Genomic DNA, 26738 nt, shown 5'->3' with positions numbered 1-26738 from the left:
CTCAAAGTATTATCTCAGAAGTACACAATAAGTAGTCATTACCTCATTCATTAATTTTAAAGACATAATTAGGTCACCTTTTCAAATAAGGAGAATTAGTGGTGAGAAACTTTGGCAAAGTGAGAATCCTAACTTCTTGCCTTTTATGTCCATAGATTGGAAGCTGTAAGAACGTAACAGTTATGTCCCTGCGCTCTAACAAGCTAGAATTTCTTCCTGATGAGATTGGTCAGATGCAGAAGCTGAGAGTGTTAAATCTGAGTGATAACAGGTATACTTTGCATAATTTAATCATCTCACCCTAGAAGTGTTTTGCTGAACGATTTTAAACATTCAAAGTTAATAGCTATTGAGGTGGTGTTCTTTCATCATTAAGCACCTAGTGTTGGTCCCATTGAACTCCATATCAAAACTTCATTGGGGCCAATGGATTCACAAAAGTAAAATCCTGATACCACTCATGTCTCCTACTATTACCATGTGAAAATGTGACCACTTATGTTCATGAAGGTTTTGCTTCATGAAAATGTTTATGTAAGCCTTATGATGGTATATTTTATGATCTTGATTAAAAGATGGTCATGTACTGGTGTATGGTAGGTCTTTAGGTGCAAGCACAAAAGAATGTAAACATCAAGGGGGAAATCCTGGCTCCATTGAAGTCAATGGCAAAACTCAAAAAATAGGCATTTTAATATGGCCACTTGTAAATGTATACATCTAGGAACAAAGAATGCAGAGTATACTTAGTCTCCCAACCTATATCCTGGGAAGCAGTAACTCTGAAAAAGACTTGCATTCCTTGGAAGTATGAACAGGGGAATATCAAGTAGAACTAGAGAGATTATATTATCTTTGTATTTGGCTCTGGTGAGACTGCTAATACAATACTGTGTCCAGTTCTCATGTCCACAATTCAAGAAGGATGTTGATAAATCAGTGAGGATTCAGAGAAGAGCCACAGGAATGATTAAAAGATAGGAAAACGTGCCTTCTAGTGACAGACTCCAGGAACTCAATTGGTTTAGCTTAACCAAGAGAAGGTTAAGGGGTGACTTTACAGACTAATCAAGTATCTACATGGGGAACAAAACTTTGATGATGGGCTCTTCAATTTAAAAGACAAAGGTATAACAAGATCTAGTAGCTGGAAGTTGAGCTAGACAAATTCATACTGAAAATAATGTGCACATTTGTAACGGTGAGCATAATTAACCATTGGAACAATCTGCCAGGGTTTGTGGTGGATTTTCCATCACTAGACATCTTAAAATCAAGATTGGATTTAAAAAAAAAAGTGCTCTAGTTCAAACAGAATTATTTCAGGGAAGTCCTATGGCTGGTGTTATATACAAGATCAAACTAGATGATAACGGTCTCTGACTTTATAATCTATTAACCTAAGGCCAAACCCTTTTCTTCACGTACCTAGTCCCATTGAAGTAAATATGGCTATTTGCATGAATAAGATGAGAATGATTTGACCCCACATATAGACACTGGGAAAGACGGTTTTATCAAAAAAAATTCATGCATACATGTACTTCAAGAATAACTTAGATATGACCCTTTTCAGCAAAATAAAAAGAGATACAGGTTTGTTCAGTAGTGTGGCAAATGGTACATGGAGGCAATACTGTCACCAATGATTATCTTCTGAAATCAGTCAGAATTTTGAGAAGGACTTTGCACCTCTATTACTGGGGGTATTAACAGAAATTAGTTCACCAACACATTATAAATCCTTAACACAGAAATATCCTATAGTACACTTGATAACAATTATCCACTTACTGGAACATTTTCTTAAAGTCAGTTGGATGCCATAGGACCTGATTTTTTGCTCTGACAGCAGCAAAAAACTGGAGTAACTTCACTGAAGTCAAGGAAGTTACACCAGTGTAAACCTTGTATGAGAGCAGAATCAGGCTCATAATGGGATGATAGAACTAGTTCAGAGGAATTAGGAGCTAGAGCAAACTTAGATCTTTTCTGAGATTTGAAAAACTATGGTGTACATGTATTGCTTTTTTGTTTGTTTAAATGTTCACATCTTAGTGGTCACTGATTTCAGCGGTGACTGAATGTGGAATTACTGAAACACTGTGAACAGCACTTTTTTATCATGGTACTTCCATCTTGGGTGAAATTAAGAATTACTGAAAAATTCTGATCTCACAAGATTTCCAGACCAAAGTGTTAGGATAAATTTCAAATAAGTATTCTAATGTTCTGGTGCTTAGCCAAAACATAGACTTACAGGTTTTCCCCATCACTAATCATGAAATTATGTAAAATATTAATCATATGTAAAAGTACTGTTGGCATCCTTCCATTATCATACAAAAAAGTAACACATGCTTAGTTTTATATTCTTCTTGTGGAAAATCATCATCTTCCCAGATGTTGGGTCACAAAGAGCAATCATCCCTGTTCTATGGGCCTGACTGCTGAAGCCTTCCTTGTGATACTTCCTATGTCAAATCAGACACAACACTCGGTAGTTTTAATTTTCACTCTTTTTTAGATACATTGGTCATTATTTGGGTTATTATTTTGAATGTCACCAAAAATAAGTACAGAGGTTTATGAATTTAGAAAATAGTCCTGGGTATATTAAGAGCTCTACAGGACTTAACTTGTCTTTCAATAGAATCCTCCAGCTAATGTTCAGTATAAAATGTTTCACATACTATGAGGTTAGCCTCTTTGGGGAAGAGGTATAAACAAGGTTTGGAGAAATATAAGTATAGGATTTGTTGTTTGTGTTTGTTTATTTGGAACATGGCAAAATCAGAATCCAGTATTGAACACACAGTATTCAATGGGTGATCCTGCTGAACATAAGAGAAATGACCCATCAAGAAAGAAAAATTCAGGCTGTTTCTGTCCACAGACTTAGAATAAAATGCCAAAATGAATATTTCCCTCTCCCCCTAGAAAATATTTGTTTGCCCTCATTTCATGCCGTATTCCACTTAATACTGTTTACATTATTAGAGGATGCCCAGTGATATTTTCCATATTTTGGAAGACAAATGCATTACCAGAATTTGTCCTAGATTTTTTTTAATATTGCCATGCTAATTTGAATTAATTACTGAGGATATTAATTAATGGGATATTATATGTTACAGATAAGGTATCAGTTCAGAACCAGCCATGCAGTGTAAGGAAATAAAGACTAAACTACCCTTTTAATCCTAAAGGCAGTCTCTCCAACTCACAGAGGAGACACCTTCGTAGGCAAGAGTAGAGAAGGTGGCACAGCAGCTATCCACAGCTGATCTGTGATAAATGAGGGAATCCAATAAATTGATTAAAACCAAAAGAGACATTACTGCTTTCCCTGGACAAGACGTCAGTTAACTAGCTCCTAAAGTGTTACAGATTTTAAAATAACTTTACACTTAACGCAGCTTGAGCTTTTAAAAATTGATCCAGGTAAAATCTATAGACCGACACAGACTCACTGTTGAAGTGATCTGGCTCATATTGTCAGAAACTATGGGTAGTACTGAACTGAAGCTAAGATATCTTCCCAACTCTTCTCTAGACATAGGCAAATTAGATGTTAGTTGGCTCTTAAAGTACATCTCAGTTTATAACTAGAATGTAATCTAATAATAGTGATAAAAAGGAATAGCTTCAAAGTATTTATTTCAATTTAGTCGCTGATATGTAATTTATGACCGGATATGGAATAATTTCTTACTGACAGTTTGGGACCTAGGGATATATTTAGAAAGGTTTTTTTCTTTCTAAAGAACCTCAGGGGAAATTCTACTTTTCCTTATCTTCTGTCATGTAGGAAAACACTTTTTATATGAAAATTGAACATTAGAAAAGGGAACACATCTTTCCATACTTGTCAGGGCTCTTTACAAGTTACTGTAAATAGTGGTTTTATTGAATAATCAGCTGGGGATTTAGCATGCTATCAAAGTGTTGTTTCATGACTTCCTGTTTTTTATTTTAAATATTTCAATTTTTTTAATCTATCAATGTCTGCTGTGATTTTAACATTTATATATTGTTCTGTTTAATTAAATGAATGTGAATTCAGACAATCTGAGTGGCACTAATATGCTGTTTTAAAAATTCAGTTATCGCTTGTGTTAAACTCTTTAAAGAAGTTAGTTTTTCCAAGAGATTGCAATTTTAATTACTGGTGATTAAAAGCTTGTACATAAATCCAAATCCTGTAGCTCAAACAAGGAAATAAGGGCAGCAGAAGGCCTTGAATACATTGAAACTGGTATGATTCCTCTACTCAGAGTGGTAGGGAAGTGAAAATGTGATGATCCCACACAGTACAAACCTGTGAACTCCAGCCTCCCTAACACCTTGGGAAATGGCCACAGAATCTGTGACTACAGAGATCCATTAGACACCCTCCACCCCTTACTGGCAGGAACTAGAGGGTGTGGAGCAATCACACAGGAGCCTGTGATTTCAGATTCCAACTCACTTCCGCATCCCAGATAGCCATAAAAGCTTATTTACTCAGGCCTGATGCACGCCAGGAAGAGAATTAGGCCCATAGTGGAAACTGATTGCCTTGGTACCATGTGATTTGCTTTTGAATTATATGTTAATTTAGTTTAGGTAACTCCTTCAGAAATTATCCAGGCACCAGTTCATCTTTCACCTAGGATAACTTAATATTGTGAATACATTTTTCCTTAACTATGTGTTACACAAAAAAGCAATTATGTAAGTAATTTTCCAAACTGTCTAGTGAGAAATTTAGGCATTTAAGCATGAAAGATAAGCACTTTGTTGAATAGCACATTTATAGACTTTAGACTTCTTTGTACAGTTGGTATACTTTCTGAATGTTCTCATCAGAAATGCTGGATAAATGGAGGCAAGGCAGATTAAACACACTTTAAAATTTTAATGGGCATAGTGCACTTTTATATCATCTATTCTGCTCAGTGGAGGATGCATATAGGGCCATATTTTTAGAGGTGAAAATCAGCATCGCCTCAATGAAATCAGTGGAACTAGGCTGATTTACAGCAGCTGGGTATATGACCATCGTCTGTCATCAGTAATTAGTCAACACCAATGCAATGCCTCTGTTGCATCCTTTTGTAGCTACAGTGTAACATAATTCTGACTGAGCAGCCAAGAAAAAACATCTACTCGTTTCTTCACCATTCACAGCCTAAATCAGTGTGCGAACTGTGATTAGTATTATGGGATCAATTTTCAGAAGTGTGGTTGAAATGCAAAATGTATATTAGTAGTTCAGTTGCTGATTCAAATCTGAGTTACCAGCACATCTAACCACTAGATTGAGGGCACAAATCAAGAAGATGGGTTCATATGATCAGATTTGCACTGATGATTCAATTCAGGTACAAAAACAGGGTCACAAATTTTGTGAAATCAAATTGTGACCACAAAAGAAAGTAGAGTCTCAACTTAGCTGAAAATACAATACGAAGAATGAACAATGTTTGAAACTGATATATGTAAATGATTGCCCCCCATTTTCATGTCTTACATCTTAACTGTGATTATTAAATTCACAAAATACATGCACTGTAGAACTAAAAGATATATTATATAGATTTCAAATTGTTCTAGTCTAAATTTTCAAAAATGACTAGCAATTTTGCATACCTTCATATTTTTGGTGCTGAACTTGAGACACCTTAAAGCAGTAGTCCCCAAACTTTCGCGCCCCTGTTATCCCTGTCTGTTATCCCCCGCCTCCCCATAGCCGAGGCTGGGAACGGGGCTGCGGCTGAAGGGGTGTGGGGCAAGGATATGGATAAGGGGACTGAGACTAGGGGGTGCGTTTGGGGCAGGGAGCGGGGCCAGGCATGGGGCCGGGAACATTGCTGCAGGCGGGACCGGAGCACAGCTGGGGGCAGGAAGGGGCTGGATGGCACTCCCTCCCTGTCCCCCCCCCATGGGGGCTGGCCTGGGCCCCGCTGCGACCCCCCCCAAAGGTTTATGCCCCACAGTTTGGGGACCTTGCCTTAAAGGGACCTGAAAATATGCTCCCATTAAGGTGTCTTAAACTGGACACCCAAAGTCACATTTTTGAAAATGTGTCCATTCAGTTTTGTTCTCATAAGTAAGACTAAGATTTAGTCATGGGTATTTTTAGTAAAAGTCATGGACAGGTCACGGGGAATAAACAAAAAATCATGGCCCATGACCTGTCCCTGACTTTTACTATAAGTACCCATTACTAAATCCCTGCTCCTGGGCCCCGCTGCTTTGAGGCCCCCAGGAACCACTCTCCGGATGGCTTCCAGGGCCGCCTCCGGGGCCACTGCTCCAGCTGCCCCCAGGACCACTGCTGCTAGGGCAGTCCCTGGAGCCACCCCTGGGACCGATGCTTGGCACTTCCCAGGGCTGCTTCTCGGGTGGTTCCCGAAGCCACCCCTGAAACCGCTGCTGTTGGGACAGTCCCCAGGGCCAGCCACTCTGGCCACTGTTGGAGCGCTGTCTGGGGCCGCCTGAGCAGCAGCTGGTGCAGCTGGCCCCAGGGCTGCTCCAGCAGCAGTTGGTGTGGCTGGCCCTTGGGCCAGCTGCTCGGGCACCCCTTGGCCTGCCGCACCGGCTACTGCAGCTGCGGAAGTCACAGAAGTTGTAGAAAGTCACGGAATGTGGATAGTATTTGTTATATAGATTACTTTATTAAAATCTATTTAAATTCAATTAAGAATATGAACATGAAGACTGTCATGGCTGTTGGAGTTACATATGTGGGTCACTGTTAGAGCTGATTGAAAATTTTTCATGAAAACTTTTTCCATCAAAAAAAATGCCAGTTCATTACAACTGAAATATATTTTGTGGAAACATGTAATTTGATGAAAAATTCATCTAGAAAGTTTCTCAGTTCCACGCTGGAATTTTAGGACCCAGCCACCCAGCCCAAGAAAATTCTGTTCCATGAAGAATTTCAAAAGATCTCCTTTTAGTGTTTTTACCTGGACCACACAAAGTCTTTCAGATGGTCTCTTAAATTTTTTATAGCCTTTGCTGAAAGAATTAAAGGGCAACCAGTTACAGCCCAGTGCATGTCACATTGGATTTCAGACTGTATCCAGCTCTGCTATGATCTAGCAAAAGTTTCTCCTCCAAGGATAATAGTTCATTCCACTAGAGCTCAGTCCACTTTGTCAGCCTTCTGGATTAACATAGCTGTTGTGACCACGCTGCTATTTTACAAATGTCCATCTGGATGCATTTTTTCCAGATACTACACTATCACTCAAGCTTCCCGGGATGACACCTACTTTGGAAAATCAGTGCTACATTCTCTCCAAGTAATCCAAAGTCCCACCACCTGTAAGGAAACTGCTGATGAATCACTTACAGTGGAATATATATGTGCACAATCACTTGAAGGAGAAAAAACAGTTACTTACCTGTACAGTAACTGTTCTTCGAGATTTATTATGCACATAGTCATTCTGGATCCTTCCACCTTCCCTGCTACTTTGGGTATTAATTAGACGGTGGTGGGAAGGAACAAAGAGGGAGGCAGTGGCACCCATGCCTCTCTGTATCCTCAGCTCCATGCATGAGAATAGTTGGGGCACATAGTGGTACTGCTGGCAAAAGTCTCCAACTCAAATGCATTGGGTGCATATATACCTACAGTGGAATGTATATGTGTACAACACATCTCAATGAACAGTAATTACTGTACAAGTAAAAGTAATCAATTTTGCCTCTCTGGTGAGGCAGAAACCCCCATTAATGAGCATATGAGTGCCTTTCTTATGGGATACCTCCAGTAAATTCACTGTGTGTAAGTCCTTTTCAAAAAAGGACCTTAAAGGTCAGAGATATGAGGCGTAAAATGTTTCTCTTTGACTACTTCATGTGCCTGCATCAGACCTGGTCCATCTGTCTCCCCTGGGATGTTAGCCTGTGATACTGAGAAGTGCCCTGCTGAGCCTGGCATCTGATAGCTTCAGGGCTCCATCTACTTAACCTTCAACTTCCAGGTGTACTGGTAGGATTGTCCCTGTTAGAGTGCTGAGAGAAAGGATTGGCTGTGAACCTTGGGGTTAAAGTATAGTGCATAGAAGAAGCAGGAGCTGAAGTAATTAATACTGATGTGCTCAGTTATTGCTGCTGAGAAGAGGTAGCAGCTGATGCAGACACATGGAGTGCTGTAGCACCTCAGCAGTTGTAGTCTTGGTAGTGATCATGGAGAATGTACCCTCAGTGAATGGTACCTGATAGTTGGTACTGTTGAAACTCCTCCAGTACACACTTTGGGCCATGGAGTCTCCTTAGATTAGAAGTGGAGAGGCGATTTAGACCTCTTTCTTGCAGAAGTCTTTTGAGGAGCTCTCTCTATTCTTCTAGGCTGAACGACCTGTCTACCTTGATACCAATGAGGTCCATGGTATTGAAGGACCTCCAGGTCACTGAAGAATCTGAATCCCTGCTTTCAGTAGGGCTTCACATTCCATTAGTATATGTGCCCACTGTCACAACAGTACCAAACTTTTCTCAAGCACTGTGTTGTGGGGTCACAATTTAGTACCTCTGTCTCTGCCGCCTCTCTTCTGGAAATGGACTTTTCTTATTCCTCTTCCTACTCCCAACAAAGTGGGGAGGGATCTCTCACCTATTCCTCTAATGCCCCTTCTGAGTTTTATGGGTCAGAGAGGAGTCTGGGGTCTCCTACAGATCTAAACAGCGGATGTATGGAGTTATGAGGGTAGTCGTGCCCTGGTATCCTTCCCTTTGGTCCCCTACTCTCTTTCCTTTATAATATTCCTGGATGGCTGTACTGGAGCCTCTGAGGTTGTTATCATGAGCATACCTCGCATGCACCACCTCAGAGAGAGAGAGAGAGAGAGAGCAACATAGAGACTGAAAACAGTGCAGCCTCAAGCATCCTCTTTGTGATACTCAGCCTCCAGAGAAAGTCTCTGAGGAAGAACAACAACTCTGAGATGAGGACACAGAGGTAAATATTTCTACTCAAATTATTGCCTCATACCCAGGGAGAATGGAGGCCAAAAGTGCTGGATCTGAAAGTGCTCAGTACCTGTATTTGCCAGATAATGTTTAGAATGGTCACCTTAGCATCCATAATACCGTGACTAGATACAGAAGATTGGTTTACGGCCCTCAAACTGTAGGATGCCTGTTTTCATATCGCCATATATTTGGTACACAAGAAATTTCTGAAATTTCTGGTCAATCAAAACAACTTTTAGTGCAGAGTTCCACCCTTTGGCCTTTCTATAGCATTGACGTAATTTACCACAGTCATAGCAGTAGTAGCTAGTTAAGTAGCAAACTTAAGGAGACCAGGAATAATGGTCTATTGATATCTGGATGACTGGCTCATCAGAGGCAAGTCTTGCCAAAAAGTTCAGAGTTCCATTTACAGCATTTTTTGGCTATTGATGTCCTTCGGCATAAAAGTCAACAACTGGCACAACTGCCATGTTTTATATAAACAGGCAGGTACGGGCTCAATCATCTCCTTTGTGCTGAGAAGCAGTTCAGTTACTGAATTAATGTATTCAGCATCAGCTCTCTCTTGCAGCAGTTCACCTTCTGTATCTGCAGAACATGCTGGTGGACAGTTTGAGCAGACACTTTTCATCAGAGCACAAGTGGACAATTCACGATTCAGTTGATGTTCAAGGAAAGGGGTCATTCATCAATAGACTTTTTGTGACAAAGAGAAACAAGAAATGTTTGTTATCCTAGCAGTTCTGGTACTCAAACTGGTGAAATTGTTGAGACATCCTCTGAAACTACTTTTGCTATTCTCAGACCTGTTGTCCCAGAATGGAGAAGCCGTCCTGCATCTCAACTCATGCACCCTACATCTAACAGCATGATTTCTGGATGGAAGTTGTCAAACTGCCTGCAGTGGCTCAAGACCATGAGTACCAACCTCACAGTAGACATTTACAAAGCAGGACACAAACCCCAAAATGGTTGTAAGTTCTATACTTAGATTTCACCAACCATTTATCAAGTGAGAATGCCTCAAACACCATAACAGCCTTAACATGGAAAGACAGACAGTCTCCTTGGGTACTCCAATTTATTTCACCATCCACGTAAGCTTACCTGTGTGATAGATTGTGCTTTACTCCAAAGAGCAATATTCAGATTATTCCCAATCCCAAAAAACCAATCACTACACTGAGACAAACTAATTCATGCACACAGCAATGCATGGCCAAATTTTCAAATTCAGAATTGGGTCTAAGAAAGTTTAGAGGGATCTTTAGTTAACATAGAATTTAAACCTTCTCCTGAGGCCCCAGACGGCACATGCTATACAAATGTAGACTTCCTCCAGACCCATTTAAATTCCCTTTTATCAAAATGTAATTAGATGCCCCCTCTATCTTATTTATTGCCCCAACTTTGGGTCCCCATGCTAGAGTATAAGGGAATGTACGTTGGTATATGTCATGCACTGAGAAGACAAAAAGAGACAACTGTAGTATGAGCTTCCAAACGAGGTTTTCCTGCTGGGTGTCCAAGCGCAGCATCTCTCCCTCACATTCTTCCATACAGGCTGTCCTGGAGTACCTGCTCCACTTGAGGAATCAGGGCCTGGCACACTCTTCCATTAGAATATATCTAGCGGTCATCTCCGCTTTTCACTCGCCAATCCAAGGACAGATGGTGTTTTCCCATGGTATGATGGTCAGATTCTTGAGGGCTCGAGAAACTCTTCCTTCAGGTACGGCCTCCTGTTCTGCAGTGGGATCTTAACTTGGTCCTTTCTAGGCTCACTGGCCCGCCCTTTGAGCCTCTGGGTTCCTGCTCCCTTTCCCACCTGTCATGGAAGGACGCATTCCTGGTGGCAGTGACGTCAGCAAGACAGGTCTCTGAAATTAAAGCCTTGACCTCAGAACCTCCGTACACGGTCTTCTACAAAGATAAGATTCAGTTGTGGCCCCACCCGGCCTTCCTCCCAAAGGTTGTTTCCACCTTCCATATGAACCAGAACATCATCTTCCCAGTGTTCTGTCCCAAACTGCACAAGACCAGTGAGAAGAGGTGTCTTCATGCCCTGGACGTCCAGAGGCCTTGGCTTTCTACTTAGAATGTACCATGCCCTTCTCAACTCTTCATTGGTACAGCGGATAGGATGAAGGGTCACCTGGTGTCCTCACAGAGGATTTCCAGTTGGATCACCTAGTGCGTAAGACCTGTTACGACCTGGTGGGGGTTCCGCCATCGCCAATTGTCAGAGCCCACTCGACGAGAGCGTGGGCGTCTTCGGTGGCCTTCCTGGCGCACATCCCTATCCAGGACATCTGAGAGCCACAACGTGGTCCTCTGTTCACACGTTTACCGCTCATTATGCCATCACTCAGCAGGCCAGAAACAACACTGGGTTCGGCAGAGCTGTGTTGCAATCTACACTTCCGTGAACTCCTACCCACCTCCAGGAGTACTGCTTTGGAGTCACCTAATATGGAATGGACATGAGCAAGCACTTGAAAAAGACAGTTACCTTTTCCGTAACTGGTGTTCTACGAGATGCGTTGCTCATGTCCATTCCACAACCCACCCTCCTTCCCCAATGTCGATGTTTCCGGCAAGAAGGAACTGAGGGGGAGGGGGAGCCGGTGGCGCCTCTTATACCACGCCATGTGGGTGCCACTCCAGAGGGCGCCAGAGCTGGTCCCCTACAGATACTGCTGAGGGAAAAACTTCCAGCACCAGTGCATGTGGCGAGCACACACACCTACAATGGAATGGACATGAGCAACACATCTCAAAGAACACCAGTTACAGAAAAGGTAACTGTCTTTTACTAGCTATAACAGAATACTATACATTTTTTTATTTTACAGAAAGGCCTTATTTGACACAAGAAGTCATTTGGATATCTGGCATGAATATGTGTATCTACACGGGCTGCTGTCTGCATCTAAAACACATAAATTATTTCCAAATATCAAAGACTCTCAAGACTATTTAGACTCTCTAAAGACTAAATAAAAGTGATGGCGCACTGTAGACTCTCTGGTCCAAATTCTGTTCTGATTCATAATGGTGCACGGGGCCGGCTCCAGGCACCAGCTTAACAAGCAGGTGCTTGGGGCGGCACCTGCGGCAATTCGGGGGCGGCAGGTCCCTCACTCCCTCTAGGAGCGAAGGACCTGCCGCTGAACTGCCGCCGCCAATCGCGGCTTTTTTTTTCTTTTTTTTTTCCCCAATTGCCGCTTGGGGCGGCAGAAATGCTGGAGCCGGCCCTGATGGTGCAAGCTCATTGAAATCAATGGATTTGCAGTGGTGTAATTGAGACCAGATTATGGTCCTTTTACACTTACACTATATTAGACTCCCTTAATCCTACCCACACCTACCTACTAATATGTGAATTAGTGTAAGGGGATGTAAGTTTATGTAATGTGCACATGAGGAGCCAGAAAAATATGTGTACGTGTGTGTAAATTAAAATACAACACATTCTTACTCATTCCTGTTAGTTGCTTTTCTTACTACACTTCTCTCTTTTTGTCTCCTCAGTGCATGACATATACCAGTGTACATTCCCTTATACTCAAGCATGGGGACCCAAAGTTGGGGCAATAAATAAGATAGAGGGGGCATCTAATTGCGTTTTGATAAATAAAAGGGAATTTAAATGGGTCTGGAGGAAGTCCCATTTGATAAGCATTTGCTGTCATGGGCGTCAGGAGAAGGTTTAAATTCTATGTTAACTAGAGATCCCTCTAAACTTTCTTAGACCCAATTCTGAATTTAAAAATTTGGCCATGCATTGCTGTGTGCATGAATTAGTTTGTCTCAGTATAGTGAGCGATTTTACATATTTAGGCATAACAATGCAAGTCAAAGTAGGTTTTCAACCTTAATATTATTTCAGTGTGTCTGAATACACAAAATAAATGTTAGTTCTTTAAAGAGGAGCCAAATTCTGAATGAAAAATTCAGGTATTCTCTCTGTTTGAGAATCTTTATATTAATTCTTGTAGAACTTGAGTTTATCATGTTAATTTATGAGGAATATTTCAGAGCCTGCAGTATTCCAGAGACAAGTAGTAATTAATTGATCTGTGATCCACTTTACTGATAACATAGTAGTGAAAACTAAATTTCAGCTAGTTTAGGCATCTTTTACTTTCTTGTGGTACTAATTATAGGATTTAAAATGTATAACACTTTTCCGTCCATAGAGCCATTTTACACACCAGGAATTGGAGATTATCTCACCGGGGTAATATATATTCATATTTAGCAATGGAATTTCATTCATTCTAATAGACAAGGAAACCGGTATTTTTAATATCAGGAGGTAGCCGTGTTAGTCTGTATCCACAAAAACAACAAGGAGTCCGGTGGCACCTTAAAGACTAACAGATTTATTTGGGCATAAGCTTTCATGGGTAAAAAACCTCACTTCTTCAGATGCAACATCTTCAGGTATTTTTAATATAACTATTTAAAATGAATTATCAGAAGTAAATGTAATCCTTCTTTTTGAACTAATATATGGTCTTTACTAAATAGCTTATATCCTTGTCTTTGGTGATAATGTGATGCAAAAACTTAGTTTCTTCCCATGCTTGTTGGACATCTGTCTGACCAACTAATCAGTCATAGAGCCCCCCTCCTGGACTTGGGGAGAGGGGGCTCTGTGACTGATTAGTTGGACAAACAGATGAAGCCTTAGGCTAATGCAGGGGTGGACAAACCTTTTGGCCCGAGGACCACATCTGGGTATGGAAATTGTATGTGGGTCATGAATGCTCATGAAATTGGAGTTGGGGTGCAGGAGCGGGTGAGGGCTCTGGGGTGGGGCCAGAAATGAGGAGTTCAGGGTGTGGGAGGGGGCTCCGGGCTGGGGCAGGGGTTTGGGGTACAGGAGAGGAATCAGGGCTGGGGAAGGGGGGTGGGGCATGGGAAGGGGTCAGGGGTGCAGACTCCGGGTGGCGCTTACCTCAAGCAGCTCCTGGAAGCAGCGGCATGTCCCCTCTCCGGCTCCTATGCGGAGGTGCGGCCAGGTGGCTCTGCGCGCTCCCCTGTCCCTAAGCACCACCCCTGCAGCTCCCATTCACCGCAGTTCCTGGCCAATGGGAGCTGCAGGGGTGGCGCTTGGGGCGAGGGCAGCACACGGCAGCCCCTAAACGGAGGGGGGACATGCTGCTGCTTCCAGGAGCCTCGGCAGATGTGCAGGGAGCGGCCTCCGACCCCGCTCCCCAGCAGGAGCTCGAGGACCGATTTAAACTGGCTGGAGGGCCAGATGTGGCCTGCGGGCTGTAATTTGCCCACCCGTGGTCTAATGGCTCCTGTGGACACAACGGGAGAGCTTATAAATTCTGCACCAGAAAGAAAGGCTCCCTTTTCCCTCTTGGGATTAGAGTAGTACGAGGTTTGGGGGCCTTGTTGTGGGCATCATGCCAGTTGCCTTTTGGGGGCTGGGAAGAAATATTTTTCCTCACTTCCAGTTTAGCCAGGGTGGTGTGGGTTTTTTCACCTTCCTTGCAACAATCCCGAGACCTAAAGGGTAGGTTAGGCTGTAAAATTCATTTTGTTGCAACTTGGCAGGTGCTTAGTGCAGGAAGTCATTCAGTAGGAGGTCCAGTTCCCTGATAAACTGGAAATGGATTAGTAGAAAGCACCTCCTAAAGAATTAATGGGGTTAGGGCCTCTAATCTCTGGAGACAATCCCCTCTTTCCGACCTACCCCCAATTAACCCTTCTACAAGTGGAGGGTGATGGGGATCAGCAATGGTGCTGGGAACAGGTTGACAAGATGGAGGGCTGATGGCAGCTTCTCCACCAGGTGGTACAAATTACAAAGGAAGGATGACTTGCACTGGCTGAATCATTGAGATATGTTACTTAATAAAGGCTAGTTAAACCACAATCCTGGTGTCTTGTCTGTCTTCCTGTGGGGCCTGGGACAAAAACTTTGAGGCCTTTATTATGCTTCATAAAGAAACAAACAAACAAAAAAGAAAAGGAAAACAAAAAAGGGGTCAGGGAGAGAAAATTTACCCATTCCCATCCTTCTTTTGCGGGTCACTTTTAGCAGACCAAGCTAACTGATATTACATGAAAACATCTGTTCACGTATATAACTACATTTTGCAATTTAGAACTTTTGTTTTATTGTTACATTTCATTTTGTCTTATGGGAAAAATCATAATGACTGTATTATAGTGTCTCTTCAAAAAGGTGTTTCAGATTATTGCAGAATATATTCTAATAGAAAATTAAAATGCCAAATGGTATGTTGTATCTATAAACAAATCCCCTTAATGCAAGTACTTTCCAAGAAATACTGTGTTATAAGGCATTATTATTTTGGTTGTCTGCTCTTTATTGATATTGTATAATGCCAGGCAAGTTCGAATAATAACTTCTTATTGTGCAAGGGGGAAAGTATTCATTCAGCAATTCATATGTTAACAATAAGGCTAAGACAATTGTTCTTTAATATCTCAAAGGCACTTTATCAGTTTGTTCAGGCTCAAAATGTAGCTCTCACTTTTAAATGCAATAATTCAATGAGAATATCCTTTATAAAAATATCTTTCTTTAAAACCAAACAAAGAAAATAAAAATGAAAAATGCTACCAATTTCAGTATGATCCAGCTGAAATACATTGTATAAAAATTTGACAGTGTCCCTTTAAAAGAGGCTACTGTACATGAGACATTCATATTGTTCCAATATTGTTGTTTACAGACTGAAGAATTTACCATTCACTTTTACTAAGCTTAAAGAACTTGCAGCTTTGTGGCTATCTGACAACCAGGTAATAACTTTTAATCTATGTCTTTTCATTAGTAGTAAAGAGCAAGATATCTTGGTAAGGGCCATAGATAAAACCTATGTTTTAACAGACTATTGTTAGATTTATGAAGTCCCAGCAGTTTCCATGTCCTCTGTATTAGCTACAATTCTAGATATAGGTTCTGCTGAATGTTGTGGTATTAATTGGGAAAGCTCACCTTTGAGGGATTTACTGCTTTCATCAGGTGGGATTGTATGTCCTGACCAAATTTAATAAGTTAAGGCCGGAGGACTCTAGTGAATGGGATCACTCGTGGCCTGTGTTGGGACACAAGGACCCAAGGATTTTATACTGGGCATATTCTCTGTCTTTTGTATCCCTTAATCCTTCTGTGCCTCCATTCTTGTCTTCTGGCTCCCCATTCCCTATCTATTCCTGTTTTTGTTTACTCCTTCTCCTCCTTTTTACCTCTTCATGTGGAAGAGAGATTTTTCCATTAACTTTTACACATGAGGCTCTCATTTGGTGTTTTGCTATCTTTCTATGCTTTTAAATTATCAATGACAACTCTTTAAGTCTTGCTAATAGAAAGTAAACATAGTAATTAGAGCTAGGATAAGTGTCTTAAGTCTCATTGTCAAAACTGACTTAGGTATTTAGTAGCCTAACTCCCACTGATTTTCATCGGCTTAGTGCTGAGGGACTTTAGGCACTTCTGAACATTTTAATCCTCGTCTAAAATGGGGAGGGTGGGAGTCACAAAAATTTATGAAGAGGTTTTTTTCCTTGGTTTTCTTCTAAATAAAGGTTTCATTAGAAAAGTTTCCAACCAGAGCCAAAAATATTTTAAGTGTTCTAGGCTTAATCCTCAGATGGTGGATATCAGCATAGCTCTGTTGAAGTCAACGGAATTATGCAGATTTATATCATCTGAAATTCTGGTCCTCTGTGCATTTTCCATTTTTTTTTCTTTTTAAAAAAGCCCCAAAATTACAACTTCTCAATTTTTTTACTTTTGCCACAGCTAAGCCATGACAAGCAACCCACCTTACGCCCAGATCCTACAAATATTTATGCACTATTCATGCATTTAAAGTTAAGACCATTCATAAGTTTTTGCGGGATCAGAGTCTTATTATTTGTCTGTAGCATGAAAATCTGTAACTAACATGAGACTACTGATCCCAGAGTTCCAGAAATAATATGTTGGTCAAGTCCTAAGTGCCAAATCTTGTAGTCTTCACTTGGTCCCTATATTCCTGCACTCTTTGAATAACCTAAACTTCCACTAAAGTCAATGTGAGTTTGAGGCATGTAAAGAATGCACAAAGAGGGTCCTCAGTCCTTCTTTAGAGAAAACTTTCATCAACTTCGGTTGGAGTTTCTTGAGTGCTCCTAGATTTGGTCCAATGTTAAAATGTTAACAGTCATCTTTATATGTTAATACTGTCTGTATTTTTAGGGATTTATTGTTAAACTAATTATGCAGCCAGCATTAGTGCTCAGAAATGTAACAATCAACCAATTTACAATTTGTAAATTAAGACCTATCAACCACTACGAATGTTCGTAGAAAAAGGAATTCATAGTTTTAGGCATTTAGGCACTGTTACTCTAAAGGGAAAAGAAATTAATTTTCACAAAAAGTAAATATTCAACGTAGCTAAAAGTGATACTTCCATTATTGCAATAACTTCAATAACCTCTTCTTTTTTTCTCTAGAATTGTACACTTATTGCAGATAACTGTTGCCTCTTGAATTCAGGTCTGATCAGTATAATTTTGCATGGTCCAAACTTCCTATCACTGTAAACTAATCCATTCTATTTGTGTGCAAAAGCCACTGAGACCCTGATCCTGCAACTGCTTCTCAAGGTATGTCTACACTGCAGTGTAAGCCCATGCTTGAGCCAGGCTGAAGCCTAACCCCCCTTGTGTCGACACTGCAATTGAGCTAACACAGGGCTCAGACCTAGGGTCTCGGGACCCTGCAGGACTGGTTAAGCCAGAACCCAGGGTCTGAGCTCTATTGCTTAATTGCAGTGTAGACACAGCCCCGCTTGACTCAGATTCCAAGAGTCAGCTGGAAGTATCCCACAATTCCATGGGATAATTTCCTTAGTCCTCTCTATCCCAGCGATCTACAATCCACTCTATTGAAAATGGAAGCCACCCCCACTTTGCCAACGGCAACAGCTCAGGTCAGCATTAATCCATTCTCTTTTGATCACCAATCTGCAAGCACACTATCAGAGAGCCTCCTGGGTTTGCAATGGAGAGTGAATCAGTCAAGCCTTTTGCAAAGCGAGCTGCTTCAAACTTTCTGCAACACACAGGGCAGGTAGTAAAATTTTCTCACAGTGCACCTTGGTCCTAGGGCTAGAGCAGTCACATTGGGAGGGAGGGGGTACTAGGGACTCTAGGATGTGGTTACTTGGAGCCGGGTCTGTGCACTGTAGTGTGGATGCCAGAGTCCTAGGTTCGAGCATGGGTTAGAAAAGTCTCAATGTAGGGTTAAAATACAATGTAGACACTCAAGCCCAGGGTTCCCTAATGTGGATCAGCTGACTCAAGTCCCACTAACCCTGGGTTTACATTGCAGTGTAGACATTCCCTATGTGGAAGGACTCCTGTACCTGTATTGAGTACTGTTGACTTCAGTGAGGTTTAGCACAGACACAGAGGTCTGTTTGTGCTGAGTCAGTTGCAAGACTGGGGCCTAAGATGTTCCTCTCCCAACAAACATAGAGTATATATATTGCTGACTCATGTTTAATAAGTAATAGTTCAGCATTACTTTGCTCACCATAAGAACAAATTTAATCAAATAAGGAGATTTATTGTTAATACCAAGTAATTTTACTCATTCTTAATGTTATTTTTACTTATATAGCTAATTTTCAGAATTTTAAATGACATCTATATATACCTGAATGTAAAAAGCAAGCAAGCAAGCAAACAAACTGACGAGAGGAGGGTGGAAAACAATGTGTGGACTTCAACGCAGTAAACTAGAGCCTTCTCTCTCTTCCCCTTCCTATTCCTACCTGTCAAAAACTGATCAGTAGAATGTGACCTCTTACAAACATAGAAATATCACCCCAAAATAATAAGAAAAGTTAATGTGGACAATTGAGTGCGTGCTTAAGAGCCCATCTAGCCTGCACACCAACTGAGAGCCTATATTCTTGTAAGGACACATTATTTTCTTCAACTTATTGGACTTTTCTACAAGAGATCATAGATTAATTTACATTAATTTAATTAAAATATACCAGTATCATCAGAATACTCATTGGGCCTTCGAACACAATCTCTAGTCACTTGCACCAGTTTTATACCAGTGTAACTCTGCTGCCTTCAGTGGAGTTACTCCTGATTTACCCAAGCGTGACTAAGATTAGAATCAGACACTCGGTGCTTAAACTGTTCCCCTTCCCACCCTCCTCTGCTTCTCATTTCACTCAGTCACTACAGTGTGTCAGACTCTGTTTTCCTTACACTGGAAATATTCCTACTGAAGTCAATAGGAATGTTATACATGTAATAAGAGCGAGGGATCGAAGAAAAAAATTCCACATCAGAATAATATGTTTTTTCAGTCAGCAACTGTAAGAACAGTTTCATTTAGACCAAGGACACTATTCTTACTTTCTTTTTATATTTTCTATTTATCAGGTCATAAAATCTGATTTTCTTGGAATTCTTATAAAGAATCTTTCATTTTTTCTTTATAGTCCAAAGCCCTTATCCCTCTGCAAACTGAGGCCCATCCAGAAACAAAGCAAAGAGTACTGACTAACTACATGTTTCCTCAGCAACCCCGCGGTGATGAAGGTAAAATACTGTCAGCAATGTATTACAAAGGCAAAAACGTGTTTATAATGCTTATTTAAATCCTGGTGAGAAAATGGGGAGTTTATTTTTAAATATTGAAACCACGGTTCCATGGATGAGAATGGCTACAGTTGTTTATATAACAAACAGTGTATACAAGGCAGTATGTGTTTAGTCATACTGAAAGGGTTCTAAACAGGCTCTTTTTGTATGTTAAATCTAAGGTTTCCCAAGTCCTTAATTTTGGATTGAGATTTGTTTTCCCTTTTCTTTGGGGGGCGGGTGCAGGGGGGAGGAGGATCAGAATTGTGCCTTCTGACACACTGTATAAACCCCCTGAATTCACTTCATTAGGGTTGCCTGGGGCCAATGAAAGGCAGAATTTGGTCTGATATTTACATTAGGCAGGAGGATGGCCTGTGCTCTTTCATAGATCTGGTAGCAGGAGGCACTCATCCACCACTTTCCCATCCTCCCTATTCTGACCTAAATTATGATAAGATGGGATACATTTTAGTCTTCTGCAAAAGCAATCCTGTGACCTCACTAGGAGTCTTGAAATCCTATAATTGACAATATTTAGTTCAAACACAGCCAGTTTGCACCACCCCTTTCAACTTCACCTTATTACATTAAAAATTATGTAGCTTGTTTATAGGTTGTGACAAATTTTTGTCACTTTTCACACCCTTTGGATGATTTAAGTGTAAAACCGAAGGGGGTGCAGGCCTCAGCACAACATAAGTTTTTGTCGTTTAGAGTTTAAACATTTCATTTGTTTTGCTTGGTGCACTAATTACACATTCTTCTTACAAAGCAGTCATACTAAGCTATTACCTGAATTTTAACTGTAGATTTCCAGTCAGACAGCGATAGCTTTAACCCTACTTTATGGGAGGAGCAGCGACAGCAGCGGATGACTGTAGCCTTTGAATTTGAAGAAAAAAAGGAAGAGGAGGAAAATGCAGGAAAAGTTAAGGTAACTAGTTAGCTTTCACTTTTTCTTGCTTTATATATTGTGGACAAAAGATCCAATACACAAATGCCATGTTAACATGTTTTTATCTTTTAAACTTGCAGAGAGTGTTTGAGACCAAATATAATCATTAATGAAAAATGAGGGGTGTGTTTTCCCTGAAGCATGCACTAATAGTTTCCATTCACGCCCTTGTTACCTGACTATCAAATTTTGAGTTTCTTCTTTGAGTGTTTGCTCATGTCCATTCCATGCTAGTTGTGTGCATGCCATGTGCACTGTTGCTGGAGACTTTTCCCTTAGTGGTACCCATAGGGCCATCTCTAGTGCCCTCTGGAGTCATGTGACAATATAAGGGGTACTGCCAGCCGCACACCCCAGTTCCTTCTTCCCACTCATGACAGTTACTGGAATGATCCTTCTTGCTGTGGCAAGGTCTCCTTCCAGTTGTTTGGACTTTCTCAGTTTATTCTTAAGTTACTGTAGTTAGTGTATATAGTTCTTAGAGTTAGTATATATAGTTGTGTAAATAGTTCTCCCTGTCATCGAGGGACTTTTCACCCCAGGTGCTGGGCATGCCCCAGGCTTCAAGACATGTGCCCCTTTTGACAAGCCAATGCCAGTGAGTGACCCACACTATAAGTGTCTAAAGTGTCTGGGGGAATCTTACAATAAAGATAAGTGCCTGAGCTGCAGGGACTTCAGACCTCGCACTAGAAAAGACAGGGACATTCGACTGAAGGCCATTCTCCTGGAGGTGGCCCTCAGACAAGTCTCGGAACCAAGCCATTCCGAATTGGCACCAAGCACTTCGACATCCGTGCAGAGTGCTCCACCAGCACCGTGCTCTTCCTGGCGCTGTTCTCCATCTCTGGTGCTGAGGAAGAAGCATATCAGTAGAGTCTGGGCCACATTCCAGGTGCTGGGCCTGCTGATAAACGAGCAAAAGTCAACTCTGGTCCTGGTTCAGTGGATAGAGTTCATCGGGGCAGTGCTTGATTCATTCCAAGTCAGAGCCTTCCTGCTGATACAGTATGCACTTCAGCGCCCTCTAGATGTGGCTGGTATCAGTCTACTCCCTAAGCAGGCAGCACTTAGATTCAGTGCTCACAGTCCCGTTTCCGGTCCTAACTTCCATGACCTGGTGGAAAGACCAAGGATCGGTAATGAAGAGGGTACCCTTTACTGCCCCTCAACTCTCGGTCACTTTAGTCTCGGACACGTCAGACATAGGGTGGGGAGCCCACCTCTGCAACCTCAGGACCCAGGCCTCTAGTCCCAAGAAGAACTCTCCCTACATAAAAATGTCAAGGATCTCAAGGTGGTACGCTTAGCTTGCCAAGTGTTACTTCCCCACATTTCAGACCAAATGGTACAAGTCTTGACAGACAACACCGCATCCATGTTTTACATCAACAAGCAGGGAGCGGCTTGATCTTCAGCTTTGTGCTGTCTTCTGGATGTGGGACTTCTGCGTGAAACATGCCATTCACCTTGAGGCGATGCATCTCCCAGGAGCCTGAAACGTACTGGCAGATCACCTCAGCAGACTCTTTTCCTCTCACCACAAGTGGTCTCTTCACCCGGAGGTCGTCAGTGTCATCTTCCAGATGTGAGGGCCTTCCCAGGTTGACCTCTTCATCACCAAGAAGAACAGGAAATGCCATTAGTTCTGTTTGCTGCACGGGCACAGCTCAGACTCCCTCTCCGATGCCTTCCTGCCCTAGTGAGCAGATCATCTGCTGTACACCTTTCCTCCAATCACGTTGGTTCACAAAGTTCTCCTAAAAATCAAATTGGGCAAGGTGAGGGTTATCCTGATAGCACTGGTGTGGCCACACCACCATTGGTTCAGCATACTTCTGGACCTCTCAGTGGCAGCCCCACTCGCGCTCCCACTCCGTACAGACTTGACTTCAGAAGACAACGGCAGGTTGCTTCACCCAAACCTCGCCTCCCTGTTCCTGATGGAATGGATGCTGCATGGCTGAACTCCAAGGAACTGGCCTGCTCGGATCAGGTTTGACAGGTCTTGCTAAGCAATAGGAAGCTTCCACCAGGGCTACCTACTTTGCCCAGTGGAAATGTTTCTGAGCATTTAACACACAGGATTAGATGCTGTTTTGGAGCACTTAGCCATAGCCCTGAGTAGGTGACTCATGAGGCAGAATCTTCCCCCACTCTCCCACTCCCGCTACACAGTTCCCCCTTCGCTACCTTATAGCCTTTAATTAATACTTACATTTTATGTGATCCCTAATTTCCTTTATCAAATGATATCTCAAAATACAAATAGCCATGTTGTCCCTGGCCCTAGCCATAAGTGTTCAAGGAATGGAGAGTGCAAAGAGCATCCTCCCAGTTTGTGCACTCTATATAGAGAGCAGGGGCCTGAGTATGAGTTTTAAATGAGTGTAACTCCAGCACTGTCATAGGACTCGTTTTTTATTTTCATGGGTGTGAGAGCATCATCAGTTCCATCTGTTTTCAGGTGGGGACAAAAATTTCTACTTCCAACATAGTGTTAGTGAATTATTACAGACTAAATACTTCACCATTGTAAGTCTTTGACCACTACTGTAAGAGACCCAAATTGGAAAATGACATCTGAGATAGTCTTATGAGTAACAATAAAATCACAGCTTTTTAAATTCTAAAAAATGAAACTCAAAAACTTAATAAAATTATAGCTACTATTTGTATTTTACGTTTGGCGCTTCAATTTTCTTTTGACTTTTTTTTCTTTTATTTTATTATGAGTTCTCTTCCACTTGATTGTGACCAGATTAAATACACTCTAGTCCATTTATTTGGTGTTAAATAGAAAATAAATTGACTTAAAAAATCATGCGCTCATAATTAATAGGTTACATTGAAATCTTACAGTAGATTGATCAGTTTTCTGGTTCAGTACATAAATACAAAACCCAGTGAATAGTGGATTAAAATGCCAGTTTTACCCATTAGTATATTATCAGTTCAAAAAACCAAAAACTGCACTATTGACCTATACTAATAATTTAGAAATGAGCTGGAACAGAATACCATTCTTGTATTAACATAGTATGACTGCTTCATAATGTGAAGAATTTGTAGTCCTATTAGCTTTGTATAGTAAAATATTACTTCTAATTCTAAAAATACAGTGTGACATAAATATAATTTTGTTACAATTGTTAAAAGAAATACAATAGTATAGAAAATTACCAATAAAATAAGAGTTGCCATTACAATACAAAGGACCTTCTTTGTCTTTATTTATGTTTGTAATGTTTCCTAAAGAATTTTCAGAACTATATTTTAACATTATGTATGATGCAAATAACTATGATAACATGATTATACAGAAAATGTTCACAGCATTATTACTACTGTTACTTGGATGGTGTTCATGTTTCTTATGCACTTATTTAAATTAGAACAAAGCATTTGGAAATAGTTACATACTTTTATATATACAAAAACTACTATGTTAATCTTACGGTACTAGGAATTTTCAAATGTTAATAATAGAGATGATAGCAATCGAAATCTTGACTTCCAGCTCTAAGAGGTGGGGAAATCTAAATTGCATCATATGCTATTTGCCAGTATTCAGTTATGGAAAGCATTGTCATTTTTAGGTTATAGCATTCATAGACTTAGAGAAGTGTAAGACTGGAAGGGACCTCAATAGGTCAGTCCAGTCCCCTGCACTTGAGGCAGGAATAAGTAATGACTAGACTATTCCTGATAGGTGTTTGTCTAACGTGTTCTTAAAAACCTCCAATGATGGAGATTCCACAACCTCCCTAGGCAATTTGTTACAGTGCTTAGGTACCCTGACAGTTAAGAAGTTTTCCAAATCTCCAACCTAAATTTCCCTTGCTGCAATTTGAGCCCATTGTTTCTTGTCGTATCCTCAGAGGTTAACGAGAACAATTTTTCACCTTCCTCCTTGTAACAACCTTTTATGTACTTGAAAACTATTATCGTGTTCCCCCTCAATCTTCTCTTCTCCAGACTAAACAAACCCATTTTTTTCAATCTTCCCTCCTAGGTCAGGTTTTCTAGACATTTAATTATTTTCATTGCTCTCCTGTTTCCCGGGGTTTTCCGAATCCAAAGTTCTTGGTAACTTTACTCTTGGCGAGGCAGTGGCAGGAAATAGATCAGTGGGGACACAGCCACAAATCCATGTTGACTGTTACTTATTATCTTCTAGGTGTCTGAAAATTGATTGCTCTATTATTTGCTCCATTATCTTTCCGGGTACTGAAGTTCAGCTAATTGATCTGTAATTCCCTGGGTTATTCTGATTCCCCTTTTTATAGATTGGCACTATATTTGCCCTATTTCAATCCTCTGGAATGTCTCCTGTCTTCCATGAATTTTTGAAAATAATTGCTAATGGGTCAGATATCACCTCAGTCAGCTCCTTGACTTGAAGACATCTAATTTATCTAAGTAATTTTTAACCTGGTCTTTCCCTATTTTAACCTGAGATCCTGCCTCATTTTCACTGGCATTCACTATGTTAGATGTTTGATCGCGACTAACCTTTTTGGTGAAGACTGAAACAAAAAAATCATTTAGTACTATCATTTCCACATGTTCTGTTATTGTCTTTCCCCCCTCATTGAGAAATGGGCCTTGATCTTCCTCTTGCTTCTGATGTATTTATAGAATGTCATCTTGTTATTTTTTATGTCTCTAGCTCATTTAATCTCATTTTATGCCTTGGCCTTTCTAATTTTGTCCCTACATGCTTGTATTGGCTTTTATTTTATATTCATCCTTCATAATTTGACCTAGTTTCCACTTTCTGTAGGATTCTTTTTTGAGTTTTAGATCATCAAAGATATCCTGATTAACCCAGGGTGGTCTCTTGCCATACTTCCTGTCTTCCCTATGCAGTGGGATAGTTTGCTTCTGTGCCCATAATAATGTCTCTTTGAAAAACTGCCAACTCCCTCAAACTCTTTTTTCCCTTAGACTTGCTTCCCATGGGATCTTACCTACAAACTCCCTGATTATGCTAAAGTCTGCCTTCTTGAAATCCATTCTTTATTCTGCTTCATTTTCTCTCCTACTATTCATTAGAATCATGAACTCCATCATTTCATGATTACTTTCACCCATGCTGCCTTCCAGTTTCAAATTCTCAACCAGTTCCTCCCTATTTGTCAAATCAAATCAAGAACAACCTCTCCTCTAGTGCTTTTTCCATCTTTTGAAATAAAAAACTGTTTCCAGTGTAATTAAATATATTTCAGCATATCATATTTATACTTATATACATTACAAGCACAGCTTGAATATCTATTTCAGTGCAATATGAATGTGTTTCAATAGTGATGTTTCACTTGAATAAAATGCACTTTTTAAATAAGACATACTGTGCAGGACAAGTATTCTATACATTGGTTTAAATGATGCTCTTTACTGCGCAGTGCAGAAGGAGCAAGTTTAAACAAAACTGGCCACGTGTTCAGAATGCATGGAAATGGGGATCAACACCAGGGTGACATGATCTGCTTCTCCTTCCTGGGCAAACTTCTGTATGTGAACAACATTTGCTTGTGGCTTTCCAGATGTGAGAAAGGTCATATTAGAGTGGAGATAGTTGGAACAAGGGAGTAGATGCTCTGCATGATGTGCTTTTTTCCACAATCCATGCATTTTCCATTAGAAGATGCCAAACTAGAATTCATGGTGTGTGGAGTAGAATTTGCACTCAATGTTCTTCTTCGAGTGCTGTCCCTGTGGGTGCTCCACATTAAGTGTTCGTGCGCCCCTGCGCTCATAATCAGAGGATTGTGGTAGCAGTACCCAGGGCCGCCCAGAAGATTCAGGGGGCCTGGGGCAAAGCAATTTCAGGGGCCCCTTCCATAAAAAAAAGTTGCAATACTATAGTAACATGTATTTGGAAATGTAAAAAATAACCAGTGAAATACATTCAAATATTAATTTGTAATAATTTGAAAATACACGAAATACATTATTTAAAACATTAAATGCTTTAATGGTATGTATACATTCAGGGCCGGCTCTGGCTTTTTTGCCGGGGGGGGCGGCCGGAGCCCCTGGGGGAGGGCGGCGAGCCCCGGCGGCGGCTCCGGTCTCCCCCCCGGCGGCCAGAGCGCCGGGGGCAGGGCCGCGAGCCCCGGCGGGTGCTCGGCTCTCCCCGCCCCCC

General features: G+C 41.0%; 1 protein-coding gene across 1 annotated transcript in view; it reads left to right on the top strand.

Moving 5' to 3' along the window:
- Window positions 1-26738, top strand: part of LOC113407421 (leucine-rich repeat-containing protein 7-like) — a 249087-nt gene that overhangs the window by 161531 nt on the left and 60818 nt on the right. The window contains exons 12-15 of the mRNA XM_029912418.1: window positions 156-271; window positions 15702-15771; window positions 19488-19587; window positions 20442-20566. Of these exons, the coding sequence (XP_029768278.1) occupies window positions 156-271; window positions 15702-15771; window positions 19488-19587; window positions 20442-20566 (411 nt within the window). The remainder of the gene's footprint in view (window positions 1-155; window positions 272-15701; window positions 15772-19487; window positions 19588-20441; window positions 20567-26738) is intronic.

The sequence above is a fragment of the Terrapene carolina genome, unplaced genomic scaffold, assembly GCF_002925995.2.
Source record: "Terrapene carolina triunguis isolate 2854851 unplaced genomic scaffold, T_m_triunguis-2.0 Scaffold211, whole genome shotgun sequence".
Taxonomy (NCBI): Eukaryota; Metazoa; Chordata; order Testudines; family Emydidae; genus Terrapene; species Terrapene triunguis.
This window is presented reverse-complemented; position numbering and strand designations above follow the sequence as displayed.